The 14,209-nt window shown below is 40.8% G+C and overlaps 1 protein-coding gene across 3 annotated transcripts in view; it reads right to left on the reverse strand.

Annotated features, from left to right (window-relative positions):
- Positions 1 to 14,209, reverse strand: part of RASA2 (RAS p21 protein activator 2) — a 117,568-nt gene that overhangs the window by 1,073 nt on the left and 102,286 nt on the right. Inside the window, exons 18-23 of one of the 3 annotated variants that reach the window (XM_060197488.1) lie at positions 12,409 to 12,482; positions 11,539 to 11,645; positions 3,315 to 3,397; positions 2,213 to 2,421; positions 675 to 778; positions 181 to 370 (exon numbers count right to left, since the gene is read on the reverse strand). In XM_060197488.1, coding sequence (XP_060053471.1) covers positions 181 to 370; positions 675 to 778; positions 2,213 to 2,421; positions 3,315 to 3,397; positions 11,539 to 11,645; positions 12,409 to 12,482 — 767 coding nt within the window. Of the gene's footprint in view, positions 1 to 180; positions 371 to 674; positions 1,742 to 2,098; positions 2,422 to 3,314; positions 3,398 to 11,535; positions 11,646 to 12,408; positions 12,483 to 14,209 lie in introns of those variants that run through there. The other 2 variants (XM_060197487.1, XR_009551519.1) reach the window with 2 other exon arrangements.

A 14,209-nucleotide genomic window follows, 5' to 3' on the forward strand; every position in this document is an offset into this window, starting at 1 on the left:
AGTGAAGCAGGTCTGCAGGTGTCTGTCTTTCTCTCCCCCTCTGTCTTCCTCTCCTCTCTCCATTTCTCTCTGTCCTATCCAACAATGATGACATCAATAACAACAACAATAACTACAACAATAAAAAAACCAAGGGCAACAAAAGGGAATAAATGAATAAATATTAAAAAAAATACTCACTTGCTCCCGTATTTTGCACTACTTGATCTTTTCTTCCTGTATTTCTCATGAGGTTCACTGAGTTTCTCTATGACACTCTTTATCTGCTGGATTGTCTTAAAGGTGGTCACAGAATCCTCAATGACAAAGTTAGCATAATCGTCGGGCTCTTTCTGAGGTCCTTGGTAGACGGCTATGGTTCCACAAGCCTCTATAAGGAGCAGGGAAATTACCCATCATAAAACCACATTTCAGAATGTAAGTTGTATACAAATAAGAATTTCTCAGGTGTCTCAAGCCAGGGAAAGTTCCTCTGGCAAAGCATAGATCGGGTTAATTCTAAGCACCATACCTATTCATGATCATCTACGAGACACCTCCTCTGGGAACTTGTCAGCTCCCATATAAGTAACGTTTTGATATATCTGTCATATTCTCAGGTAATGCCTAAGCAATACTTTAGGAACTGAGAATGAAGAATAATTGTTTATAAAAGCATTGAATTGTCAGCTTACCTTCCATTTTCTGCAGCTTGGGTAAACTGAGAGTGAAAAGGGAATAAATTCTTTCTATTTCTCTGTCTTCATCAATATTTATCTGCATGTCTGCAGGGATACCTCTGTGATGAAAAATGAAATTAGAGAAATTTTACATGGTTAAAATGCCCAAGACTTGATGGTCTGAGATAAACAAACAAAAAACCACAAACAAACAAACAAAGAAGCCAGGCAATGGCACACCTGGTTAAGTACACATTATAGTGTACAAGGATCCAGGTTCAAGCCCCTGGTCTCCACCTGCAGGGGGAAAGCTTCACAATTGGTGAAGCAGGGTTGCAGGTGTCTATCTTTCTCCCCCTCTATCCCCTCCTCCCCTCTCAATTTCTCTCTGTCTCTATCCAATAATAAATAAATACAATTATCTTTTTTTAAAAAATTTTTTAAAAGCCCAAATTACAGAAACTATATAGAAAAGAACCTGAGTTCCTTTTTGCTAGGCCATTCTTATTTGCTAGGTCATTAAGAGTCTCCTGCTCCAGCGACTGAGCTGGCAGTTCGGTCAATTACAAGAGGTCAAAAGAGGCCTGGTCATTAGGTGGCTCTCATCAGAAGCAGGGCGATCTTAAAGTGAAATCACTGTCATAACTTATATGCTTCATCATAAAAAAAAAAAATCACTTCTTCTATTTATAGGGCAACTATGGTTGTTCCGTAAATGAGGAAGGGACTGCTAAGCCTGACTTCCTTGATGGCTTCCTCAGGCTTGCGCATCTACTTAGACACTGCCTCCCACCCCCCCTTTACTTGTGCAATCACTATATGGGAATATTTTCATCATCCTGAAGAAAGAAACCCTGGGCCCGTGAGCAATTCTTCATTCTGTTCTTCTTCCCCTGCGGAGTAGCAGACACTAATTAATTTTCTACATCTAAGGGCTGACTTCTTCGGGGCACTTTATATATAAATATTAGTATACGGTATGTGCCTGTAGAGGCTTCTGTTTCATTCTATTCCCTCCTTTCCAGAGCACTGCTCAGCTCTGGCTTATGATGGCGCCAGGGACGGAAGCTGAGTGTCTTCCTCTCCCTTATCGTATTTTCTTTTTCTTTTTTTTTAAATTCCCTTCATTTTATTTATTTATTTATTTATTTATTTAATATTTATTTTATTTATTTATTATTTACTCCCTTTTGTTGCCCTTGTTGTTTTATTGTTGTAGTTATTATTGTTGTTGTCGTCGTTGTTGGATAGGACAGAGAGAAATGGAGAGAGGAGGGGAAGACAGAGAGGAGGAGAGAAAGACAGACACCTGCAGACCTGCTTCACCGCCTGTGAAGCGACTCCCCTGCAGGTGGGGAGCCGGGGTTCGAACCGGGATCCTTATGCCGGTCCTTGTGCTTTGCGCCACCTGCGCTTAACCTGCTGCGCTACAGCCCGACTCCCTCCCTTATCGTATTTTCAAGGTGCATCTATGTTGAAGCATGTGTCAAGACTTCATGCCACTTCCTGACAGAGTAGCATTCCCTCATGTGGCTATACTGCAGGAAACTTACGCAGTGCATGGCTTGCAGCCTAGAGTGTTTTCACTGGTCTCCTGACAGCAGAGCCAGATTCCGCTGAGATACGCAGAAGGATGGTAAACACTGAGCCTGTTCTGATTGCACCGGCTCACCCTGCAGAGTACTTCTATCCACTCATTGGCTTCTACGCAGTTATTTGCCTGGACGTAGAGTGGTTTCTCTGTGTGGATTACCTGGAACATCTTCACAGGTGATTACGATAAAGTCAGTGACATTCTAAACAGCATCCCACAGTACAGTCCACAAATCAGGCACCCAGTGGAAATGTCGTCGCCTGGGTGGTAACGATATTTCATCTGCTGGCCTGTCATTTTTAGTTTTCAGGTAAGCTAGTCCCAAGGAGAGTCTAAGTATGGCATTAAAGTAGAATGGCATTAAGCAGTCTAACAAAATATACTTCTTACGAGCCACAAATGTATGAAGGAATTAACTATCAAGAGGGAGAGAAGAAGGGAATTGCAGGTGCGGGAAGAAGTATGCGTAAAGGAAAAGAAGTGAGAAAAAGACTGAGAAAAAGGAAATCATTCTGTTTGGGGTTGAGTCCAGCACATGTGCAAAGCAGTAGCAAAAAACAACACCAGACAGATTGGTTGGGACCATGTTAACTAAGCAACTTGAATGTCAAGTGGAGAAATTTGGAGGTCTGGGTAGTGGCATAGCTATTTGAGTGCACACATTACCATGTACAAGGACCAGAGTTCATACCCCCAGTCCCCATCTGCAGGGGCAAAGCTTCCTAAGTGGTGAAGCTGAACTGCAGGTGTCTGTCCTTTTTTCCCCCTTCTCTACCACCCTTTCCCCTCTCATTGTCTCTCTGTCTTATCAAATAATAGATGTTTTAAAAAGTTGAGACATTTAACAGAGAAATGTTGAAAATTACCTTTGACTTAACAGGCAAGGGGAATAGAGAAGGCAACATGAATGGGTGATTGTAAGATGGAGTTACCAGCCAGCAGTTTAGGAGTTACTAATGATTAATGACAAATATGAAATCAAACAAGTGGCTCTTGAAAATTCCCAACTAAGTAACAAATGCAATTTTAAAAGACTCATTTTTTTTTTAAATGTAACTTACATTTTTCTTGTTGAAAGAGCTCTCTTCCAGTTTTTCCACAGCAAGAATATTTTTCACTGGAATTGTATAAATTGCATCTTTACCTGAATAGTAAATATGAGACGAAATTAAGATGATTCCCATCAGAATTCTAAAGGTGAGATGTTTAATTCTGTAAGGTTAAGATCATCTTCATGGTAGGAGTGTAAGCAACCTACAGTGACTCCCAAGTGGACACATATTTTGTGTTACGAAAAAGATGACGAAGTGACTTCCTCTTTATATTTGTCAACTTAAAACTGAAACACCTCCAAGGAAAAATGTGGGGATAAATTGGATGTCTGTGTAGAGAATAAAAACATGGTGTCACATTAATTACAGGGGGGCTAAGATAATAAATGCACTTAGTAACAGAGACCTACGCAAAACCTCTGAAACAGAAGTTTCTTTCGTGGTGTTTTTACTCTGTGAGCAATAAATCTGACTGTCATCTGACATTTAATTGAGTCGGTTTCACAGTCAAGGGTGTTGACTAGTGTGAACTACAAGATGAATTAGGAAAATTGGAGGATATTTACTATGGATTCTCCAAGACTACAAGAACTAAAGAACAAGAAAACAGAAAGTTAAAAAAAAAAAAAAAAAGCCAAGAACCATAATGAACAGATTTAGACTATCTAGAGAAAATTCTTGAAACAGAAAGTATTCAGGAGAAAATTAGCACTGACAATATCTCAGAGATAAAGGGAGAGGTCTTCATATTCTGAGCATCCATCATGTGCTAACCAGGCTGTGTGTGTGTGTGTGTGTGTGTGTGTGTGGGAACCACCTAGACAGTAAAATAATTAGAATTTTAAGACATTAGGGAGAAGGGAGTCGGGCTGTAGCACAGCGGGTTAAGCGCAGGTGGCGCAAAGCACAAGGACCGGCATAAGGATCCCGGTTCGAACCCCGGCTCCCCAATTGCAGGGGAGTCGCTTCACAGGCGGTGAAGCAGGTCTGCAGGTGTCTATCTTTCTCTCCTCCTCTCTGTCTTCCCCTCCTCTCTCCATTTCTCTCTGTCCTATCCAACAACGACGACAACAATAATAACTACAACAATAAAACAACAAGGGCAACAAAAGGGAATAAATAAATAAAATAAATGTTAAAAAAAAAGACATTAGGGAGAAAATAAAAATACTGACAATCAGATGTCAAAATTCTCATAGCAGAATCAATAAAAACTAGCAAACCATGAAGTAACAGTTTTAAAGTTCTCAGAGAAAAATGATTCTGTTTGGGACCAGGCAGTGGTGCACCTGGTCAAGCACACACACATTACAGTGTGCAAGAACTCGGGTTCAAGCCCTTGGTCCCCATCTGCAGGAGGAAAGCTTCACAATTGGTGAAGCAGGGCTGCAGGTGTCTCTCTGTCTCTTTTCCTCTCTATTTCCTCTCAATTTCTGTCTGTCTCTGTCCAATAATAAATAAATATATTAAAAATAATTTTTACAAAATTAAGAAAGAAAAAATGATTCTGTTTATTTACTTATAGAACAGAGAGAGAAATAAAGAAGAATGGAGGATACAGATAGGGAGAAAAAGACACCTACAGTACTGGTTCACTGTTTGGGAAACTTTCCTCCTGCAGGTGGGAAAGGGGACTTGAACCAGGGTCCTTGTGCATTGTAACACATGCATTCAACCATGTGAGCTATCACAGACCCAAGAAAATGATTTTACATCCAGCCAGACATTCAGCCCTGGGACAAGATACTTTTTCTTTTAAAAATATTTGTTGTTATTATTATTATTATTATTATTATTTTGAGACTGAGAAGGGTAGAACCAGAGCACGGCCTAGGCACACGCACTGCGCCAAGGACTGACCTCAGAACCTCATTCTTGAAAGACCAACACTTTATCCACTGTACCACCTCTTGGGCTACACTTTCTTTTTTAAATATACAAGAGCTCTGAAATTTTTTAAATGTTATTTATTATCTTTATTCATTTACTGGATAGAGATGGCCAGAAATAGAGGGGGGGTGATAGAGAGGGAGGGAAACAGAGAGACACTTGCAGCCTTGCTTCACCACTTGCAAAGCTTTCCCCCTGCAGGTGGGGACTGGGGATTTGAACCTGGGACCTTGAGCATTGTAACATATGTGCTCAACCAGGGGTGCCACCACCTGGCCCCAGTTCTGAAAATTTATTAGCATGAAACCTATCTGAAATAGTTCCTTGAGAAAACACTCCTGTAAAAATAAAATTGATGGATCCAAGGAAAAGACAAGCTTATAAAAAAGAGAATGTAGCGTTGAAATTTCAGGTGGCAGGGAGATGCCAGGAGACAGAGAGCAAGCTAGTGCTCTTCTCTAACTTGCATGGAAACTCTGATTAACTGCAATCATTAAGATAAACAGGACACTTTAACCACAGCCTGAAGGAAGAAAAAGGATGTCCAACAAGGACCAGCATAAGGATCCCGGTTCGAGCCCCCGGCTTCCCACCTGCAGGGGAGTCGATTCACAGGCAGTGAAGCAGGTCTGCAGGTGTCTCTCTTTCTCTCCCCCTCCTCTTTCCATTTCTCTCTGTTCTATCCAACAACAACTACAACAATAATAACTACAACAATAAAACAAGAAGGACAACAAAAGGGAATAAATAAATTAATATTCAAAAAAAAGAAAAAGGATGCTCAGATTCTATCACTACACAGAATGGCAAATAAAATGCAAGTGTGCTTGACAATTACAACAAAAAGGTAAAGCAAGAAACATAAACTCAGTAATCAGAAAGTCTTCTATGCAGAAAACACAACACAGTGATCATAATCATAATTTCCCCTTTAAGTGACTGAAATGCAGTCTCAAAATCATCCTGGTCTCCCTCCCCCGACAACCTGCATACAAAGCAGAACCCAGTACCACTTGTGGGCAACAACAGAAACCAGAATAGATGTGTACAGCCAGGGAAACACTGGTCCTTTGAAACTAAGAGGAAGCACAGAAAGTTCATGATGTCAATTCAGGAGAGCAATCAGAAAAAGAGTTTAAGGAACACATTGTCCGGAAGTTTAAAGAAATATGAAGCTCTTAATTTCATATGGAGAAATGGATTTGGAAAGAAATTCCTGAATTCAAAGATTTACTCGGTTGGGAAATGGAAAACTTTAAAACAGAGTTACAGGGTATGAAGGACACTTTGAATGCATCCCAGTCTCAAACAGCCAAGTCAAGAAATCAGACCTATTCGTGTAGAAGAGAAAACATCACAAATAGAAGACAACCAGTGCCGCCTCGGCATGCTTCACTTCCGAATGTGTCCAGAGAATTCAGGCATAGACTGTCAACTCTCCAGCTCCATTACTCTGCCACCAGCTTCCAGATGCTACCATGATGCCAACAGGACTTCCCTGGGCAGACGACCCCACCAATGTGTCCTGGAGCCCTACCTCCCCAGAGCCCTGCCCTACTAGGGAAAGAGAGAGACACTCTGGGAGTATGGATCAACTTGCCAACGCCCATGTTCAGTGGAGAAGCAATTACAAAAGCCACATCTTCCATCTTCTGCACCCCATAATGATCCTGGGTCCATACTCCCAGAGTGATAACGAATAGGAAAGCTTTCAAGGGAGGGGAGGGGATATGGAGTTCTGGTGGTGGGAACTGTGTGAAATTATACCCCTCTTACTCTATGGTCTTGTCAAGATTTCCATTTTATAAATAAAAATTAAAAAAATAGAAGACAGGGAGTCGGGTGGTAGTGCAGCGGGTTAAGCGCACGTGGCGCAAAGTGCAAGGACCGGCAGAAGGATCCTGGTTCGGGCTCTTGGCTCCCCACTGCAGGGGAGTCGCTTCACAGGCAGTGAAGCAGGTCTGCAGGTGTCTCTCTTTCTCTCCCCCTCTCTGTCTTCCCCTCCTTTCTCCATTTCTCTCTGTCCTATCCAACAGTGAATACAGACAACAACAATAAAACAACAAGGGCAACAAAAAAGGGGAATATTAAAAAAAAGAACATATTTAATAAAAAAAAAAATAGAAGACAAGCTGGCCACAGTCTTTGACTTCAAAGTAACAGAAAAAGATTTAGAAAAAAATGAAGCAACACACTGAGAGATTGAAGATTTCATCAGAAAAACAAACATTGGAATTATAGGGGTCTCAAAAGGAAAGGAGAGGAAGAAGATAACAGAAAACAAATATTCAAATAAATAATAGCAGAAAAACTTTCAAATTTTTTTTTCCTCCAAATCTGGGAAGTAGTAAGGAGATAGCTGTTCAGGAAGCAGAAAGAACTTCCAAATTTCTAAACCCAAACAGACCTACACAAAAACATATTATTGTGATCCTATCAAAAGTCAAAGGAAAAAAATTATAAGCTTCCAGGGAAAAGAAGGTGACTTACAAAGGCAATATAGTCAGACTTGCATCAGATTTTTCTGCAGAAACCATGGAGGCCAGGGGACAGTGGGGATGGTATATTCAAGGTTTTAAAAGACAGTAACTGCCAGCTACACACACTTTACCCTACAAGACTATCATTCAAATAAGAAAGAGCAATCGAAACAGTACCAGAAATAGAAAAACTAAGAGTTTGCCATGACCAGATCTGCCGGCAACAGTTACTGAAGTGAGTGTCCCAGAGAAAGGAGTGACGAACTAAACTGAACTCTCAGTAAGCTCATACACAGCACAATAGACCCAGAAATACAGGCCATAAAATGAGACAACATGGAAGTCGGGTGGTAGCGCAGCGGGTTAAGCGCACGTGGCATAAGGATCGGCATAAGGTTCCCGGTTCGAGCCCCCAGCTCCCCGCCTGCAGGGGAGTCACTTCACAGGTGGTGAAGCAGGTCTGCAGATGTCTATCTTTTTCTCCCCCTCTGTGTCTTCCCCTCCTCTCTCCATTTCTCTCTGTCCTATCCAACAACATCAATAATAATGACAACATCAATAATAACTACAACAATGAAACAAGGTCAACAAAAGGGAATACATAAATAAATAAATATAAAAAAGTTAAAAAGTGAGACAACATTAAAGTATGAAAGAGGAGGAAGAAATGAATAAAAGATGTTCAAGGAAAGAATGGTGAGAGACAAGAGCAGTTTAGGAGAGATTCTTAGATGTGTTTATATATAAAATACTTATATACAATATACTTTTTATGGATAACATATATACACAGTCCTCTATGTCTTATAAAATGATGTATTTTTCTAATACATTTTAATCTTTCTTACAAAACATTATCATGGTCTCCTCAAAAAGTTGTCATATAGCTAGCTCAGTGATTCGACTTCTAAATATATGCCCTAGAGGACTGAAGACAAGCTCACAGAACATACAGGAGTGTTGGCGGAAGTTTTATTCATAATCATCAAAACCCAGAAAAGTTGACAGGCCCATCAACTGATGAATGGGAAAAACATTTAGTATACCCAATAAAATTAATTAATTCAGGGTAGGGGTAGGTAACATAATGATTATGCAAAGAGACTCTCATGCCTGAGGCTCCAAAGTCCCAGGTTCAATCCCTTGCACCACCATAAACCAGAGCTGAGCAGTGTTCTGGTTAAAAAAAAAAAATTAATTCATAAAAAGAATAGAGTATCAATTCATTCTCATATATATTATTGGATATAGACAGTGAGCTCACTCCTGAAGCCTGGCCATTGCCGGGTAAGTACCTACAGCTCATGGTTTTCCTCCCTCACAGGGTTTCAACAGGCCCAGCTCTGACCTTGTGAAGCCTCATAACATCACTGACTGAATGAAGCCTTATAGAAAAGAGCAAGTACTGGCGTAAGGATCCCAGTTCGAGCCCCCGGCTCCCTACCTGCAGTGGAGTCACTTTATAAGTGGTGAAGCAGGTCTGCAGGTGTCTATCTTTCTCTCCCCATCTCTGTCTTCCCCTCCTCTCTGCATTTCTCTCTGTCCTATCCAACAACGACATCAATAGCAACAATAATAACTACAACAATAAAAGCAACAAGGGCAATGAAAAGGGAATAAATAAATATTAATAAAAAAAAGAAATGAGCAAAATATCTGATGAGCAAAGATGCTAAAGCCCATGTATTGTGTTCTTAGGGGAAAGCTGTGAAGTCTTCAGAGTCTTTTAACCATACAGATAATCTAAGCATCCTCACTCACAGTTGTATCAGTAGTGGGAAGCATCTGCATCCTCACTCACAGTGTATCAGTAGTGGGAAGGAAAAAAAAATGCAGGTGGGTAATGGGGTGGGAGTGAGATGCTACTTTATGGCCTACTGACAGCACAAGAAATTGAGGGTGACTGCCTGAACAGAAAGGGGAGAGAGAAAATCGCTATAAAGCAAAACGCGGGAACGAACACACGAAAGCACAACCGTCCAAGGCAGTTAGCTGTGAAGTTAACAGCTGCACACGCCCAGAAACAGCCCTGAAAACAGCACTAGATCCAAGTTAGTAGCACTGTTACCAGCGACAGCCCTGAGCCATCTGGAAAATGTTAACTTACGTTCAATGGACTCTTTTTTTAGAAGACAGAGAGGCATGTAATCCATTTTAGAAAAATTGATCAAAACTGTTTAAACAAAAGGCACTGATGCTCAGAACGGTAGGCTCTGCCAAATCATCCTAAAACTTCATGTGAGATGTGTCCCCCCAACGTCATCTCAGCATCGTGAATGTCTGAACACCTGAGAGCAATGCTGCTTGGAACGTGTCTACTTTAGATCTAAAGCAGCCTCATCACTCTAGTTTTTTTTTTTTTTTAACCAGAGCACTGCTCATCTCTGGCTTATGGTGGTGCTGGGGATTGAACCTGAGACTTCAGCGCCTCAGGGATGACAGTTTGTTTGCATATCCATTGTGCTATCTACCCCTCCCCCCCGCCCCACTCTGTAGTGCTTTTGCCTTCACTTGATTACCAAGTGAACAGAGATGCTGGAGAAATGTGGAGGGACTCTGGAGTTTATGAACTGCCTGCAATTCTGATGTCAAACTCTGTGTTTATATTTGGCGATTCAAAGCTATCATCTGATTCTTAAAATCTGAGACCAAAAAGGCTTTAGAACTGGTTTTATATTTAAAAAAAAATGCTTGAAGTGAAGAAAAAGTAGATACTGTATTCATGGAGGGTGACTAACTTACCTTAAGCTGAAATTAGTTTACAAAACAGAACTTCGTATGACGGCTATTTTTAAAAAATGTCACACAAATGAAAGCATTTATATAATATTCAGTATAAGCCACAATGCCTAAAACACCGAAAATGTGTGTAGTTTATGATTATCTTTAAATTTGCTGTCTGACAGGGCAAATCCACAGCCTACTTGACCTGGAGTCATTGAAGTATGATGAGTCACTGATAATAAATTATCGGGGTGCCTAAAATATAATGCATTCAGTTTATCTTTCGAACATATTTGGACACAGCCAACTCATTCTGAGAAATTCTAAGGAACTATAAAACAACAACAACAACAACAAAAAGGTTTTCATATTGACTCTTTCAGGATCATTCCCCTGAGGCAGTGTCACCTGAACTGAATCTACATTTTCTGGAAAGAACTCTATGTCTGGTGTCTGTTTTATCACTTTCTTCCTTTTTTTTTTTTTTTTAAATCACTTTCAATAGTGATACTAGAAGCTCTCTGAATAAATTTTGACTCAATAGGTTTGACAGACTGAGAATTTCTACTTCTGTAAAACAAAGTGAAATGATACTCAAATTGTTAAAAAGTTTCACCTTGGAACTAGCTTGTCCAATAGTCTAGAATGCATTTAATAATTACTGGAATCACATCAATGGTACGCCTGCTGGAATTTTTCGTTGGTATTTTGCAGAAAATCACTGAAATTGCCCCATTTCGTAGAAATTGTTTCTGACAAAGTTGCCTCTGAGAATTAAAGAGCCATGCCAGCTCCAAGAGTCTAATTATTGTTCTCACACACAGATTTTACCAGCACAGACTTAGCAAGAATTTTTAGCAAAGAGGACATATTGTGAGAAAAACATCTTTAGCAATAGATGACTAAAACACGTGAGGAAAAAAAAAAGCAATCTACATGGTGTCATTTGCCAAATAGTTTAACATTCTTAGTAGGTATGCATCTCTATGTGAAACTATAAAAAACAGCAATGTTTGTTAAAAAAAAAAAAACAACACTAGAGCTACATTAAGAATGAAAAGAAAGGAAAAGGAGTGAGAGAGTGAGGCTGCTAGGCACGAACAGACCCCCCCCCCCCAGTAAAGCGTAAACACAACTACCTGGCTGCTTGTGGTAGGTGAGCTCTCTGCTCGTCAGGCAGAACCACCGTTTCTTGAAATTCTTTTTTCCAATCCGAGTTCTTCCCTGAGCCCTTTTATACATCTCACTGCCAAAAGAACAGATAGGCATGCTTAGCTGCAAACATGAAAACTGTTAGTTCCAATGAACTGTCCCTTTAAAGACAGGAATAGCTGTGTGAGATTATGTGAAGTCTAATAAACATGTCTTTCCTTGGATTTATCTTGGTCACTCTAAAGGGATGAATGAATTCTCACTGTAACTGTATGATCCAGAACACGGGGGGTCATGACTGACTCTCCCATCACACTTCCAGCTGTAAGGCCACTTTGAAACTGAATAATGTTGGGGCCAGGTGGTGGGGCACCCATTAAGTATATATGCTGCTAAGTACAAAGACCTGGGTTCAAGTCCCCAATCTCCACCTGTGGGGGGAGGAAGCTTCACAAGCGGTAGAACAGAGCTATGGGAGTCTCCCCCTTCTTTCTCTCCACCCCGCCCCCAGTCTAGGGGAAACTAGTCTCTGGGAACGGTGGAGTTGCCACTCAGCACCAGCAACGACCCTAACAGCAAAAAACAAAACAAAACAAACAAAATATGGAATATTCTTGCTACTTCTTTCAAAGTACCCTCATATCCACAGTCTCACTGCATTTACATAATAACCCTGGGCCTGTGTGGAACAGAGTCATGTCCATCAGCCATAAAGCTTACGGGAGCGTGAGGGTGGTTTAGCTGACTGGTTTGTCACAACAGGTCCCCAGCCTGCCTCACTTCCAGACCCAGGCTCTTTGTACTTACTTAACGTCAGCACTGAAAACATGACCTAATGTCTAAGTTCAATCAATTACCCTTCTTTCAGGTGCACAGGCTCGCTTGTTCCACTGGACTCTTTAGTTTCAGTAGATGAAATTTCATCTAAGAACTAAACAGAGAAGTGAGCAAATATTACACTTTGTGAAGAGGGACATCATAAATTCAATTTACACTAAGTGTCACTGGTGAGACTATAAAATCTTTCACTATTAAGAAACATGCCTAGCTGTGATCTATAAAGCAGAATACATATTGTAAAATAAGTCCTTAAGTCACACATGACAGTTATTCTAAAAAGTTCATGCTTATTTATTTATTCCCTTTTGTTGCCCTTGTTGTTTAACATTGTTGTAGTTATTATTGTTGCTATTGATGTCGTTGTTGGATAGGACAGAGAGAAATGGAGAGAGGAAGGGAAAACAGAGAAGGGGAGAGAAAGATAGACACCTGCAGATCTGCTTCACCGCTTGTGAAACAACTCCCCTACAGGTGGAGAGCTGGGGGCTCAAACCGGGATCCTTCTGCCGGTCCTTGCGCTTTGCACCACCTGTGCTTATCCCACTGCGCTACCACCCAACTTCCTTGTTTTTGATTTCTAGTAGATTCATTCTTGGGTATCACTCAATCTGAAGTGGTATATGGTAATTTATAGTCTACATCTGCCCTTTATAGCATGGCTATTCATCTATTACGCATTCAACATAAATACTGATCCACATGCTTATGAGATACCTCAGGCCTTACTGGGACATTACATGACACCTAGAATATACCGGTTATCTGTCAGAACTCTAAAGGATTGAATTCTGAAATGCTTCTGGTCCTAAAGATTTTAGACACAGGACTATCAACCAATATTACAGGTCAGAATGAAACTATGGTTCAGCGGGCCACATTCAACAGGCAGTTTGTTTGTTTTGAGTTAGCAACAGCCTTTACATTTTTAAAAAATTATTTATTTATTCCCTTTTGTTACCCTTGTTGTTTTACTGCTGTAGTTATTATTGTTGTCGATGTCATCAATGTTGGATAGGACAGAGAGAAATGAAGAGAGGAGGGGAAGACAGGAGGGGGAGAGAAAGACAGACACCTGCAGACCAGCTTCACTGCCTGTGAAGCGACTCCCCTGCAGGTGGGGAGCCGGGGGCTCAAACCGGTATCTTCATGCCGGTCCTTGTGCTTTGCGCCACGTGCACTTAACCTGCTGCACTACCGCCCGATTCCCGGCCTTTACATTTTTTAATACTGTGAAGCAAAGGAGATGGGAGAGGGTTCAGGTCCTGGCAAATGATGTCAGAGGACCTACAGGGGGTTGAAGTGTTATGTGGAAAACTGAGAAATGTTATTACACACATAGAAACTACTGTATTTTATTTTTTGTTACTGTATTTTATTGTTGACTGTAAACCATTAATCCCTATCCCCCCACCAAAAAAAACAAAAACAAAAACCCCCAGAAACCATGTAGAATATGTGACAGGGTCGTCAGCATTTACTCAGCAACCCTTTACAGAAAAGTCTGGCTGACCTATACGGAGTCTCATCTACCCTAAGTGCTAAGACAATGTTTCAGAGTTGTGAGCGGACCTGGGTTCTACTCTGGAAATCTAGTCACCATTAGTGAACTTCTGATGGAGGATGAGGGGATATGGTGGCTTAAGACGATTGATAGTGCCCACTGCTGGCAACGGCAATAATGATCAAGAGCTTCCTGACACATGGTGTCTCTTCCTGGGCAAAAGGAACTAGCAGGTCAAGGAACAATACTCGCTTTTAGAGAAGACTCCTATTTTGACTCATAAATGAATCATCTATTTGTTTAGTCCTTGCTTTTTC

Source organism: Erinaceus europaeus, chromosome 9, assembly GCF_950295315.1.
Source record: "Erinaceus europaeus chromosome 9, mEriEur2.1, whole genome shotgun sequence".
Lineage (NCBI taxonomy): Eukaryota > Metazoa > Chordata > Mammalia > Eulipotyphla > Erinaceidae > Erinaceus > Erinaceus europaeus.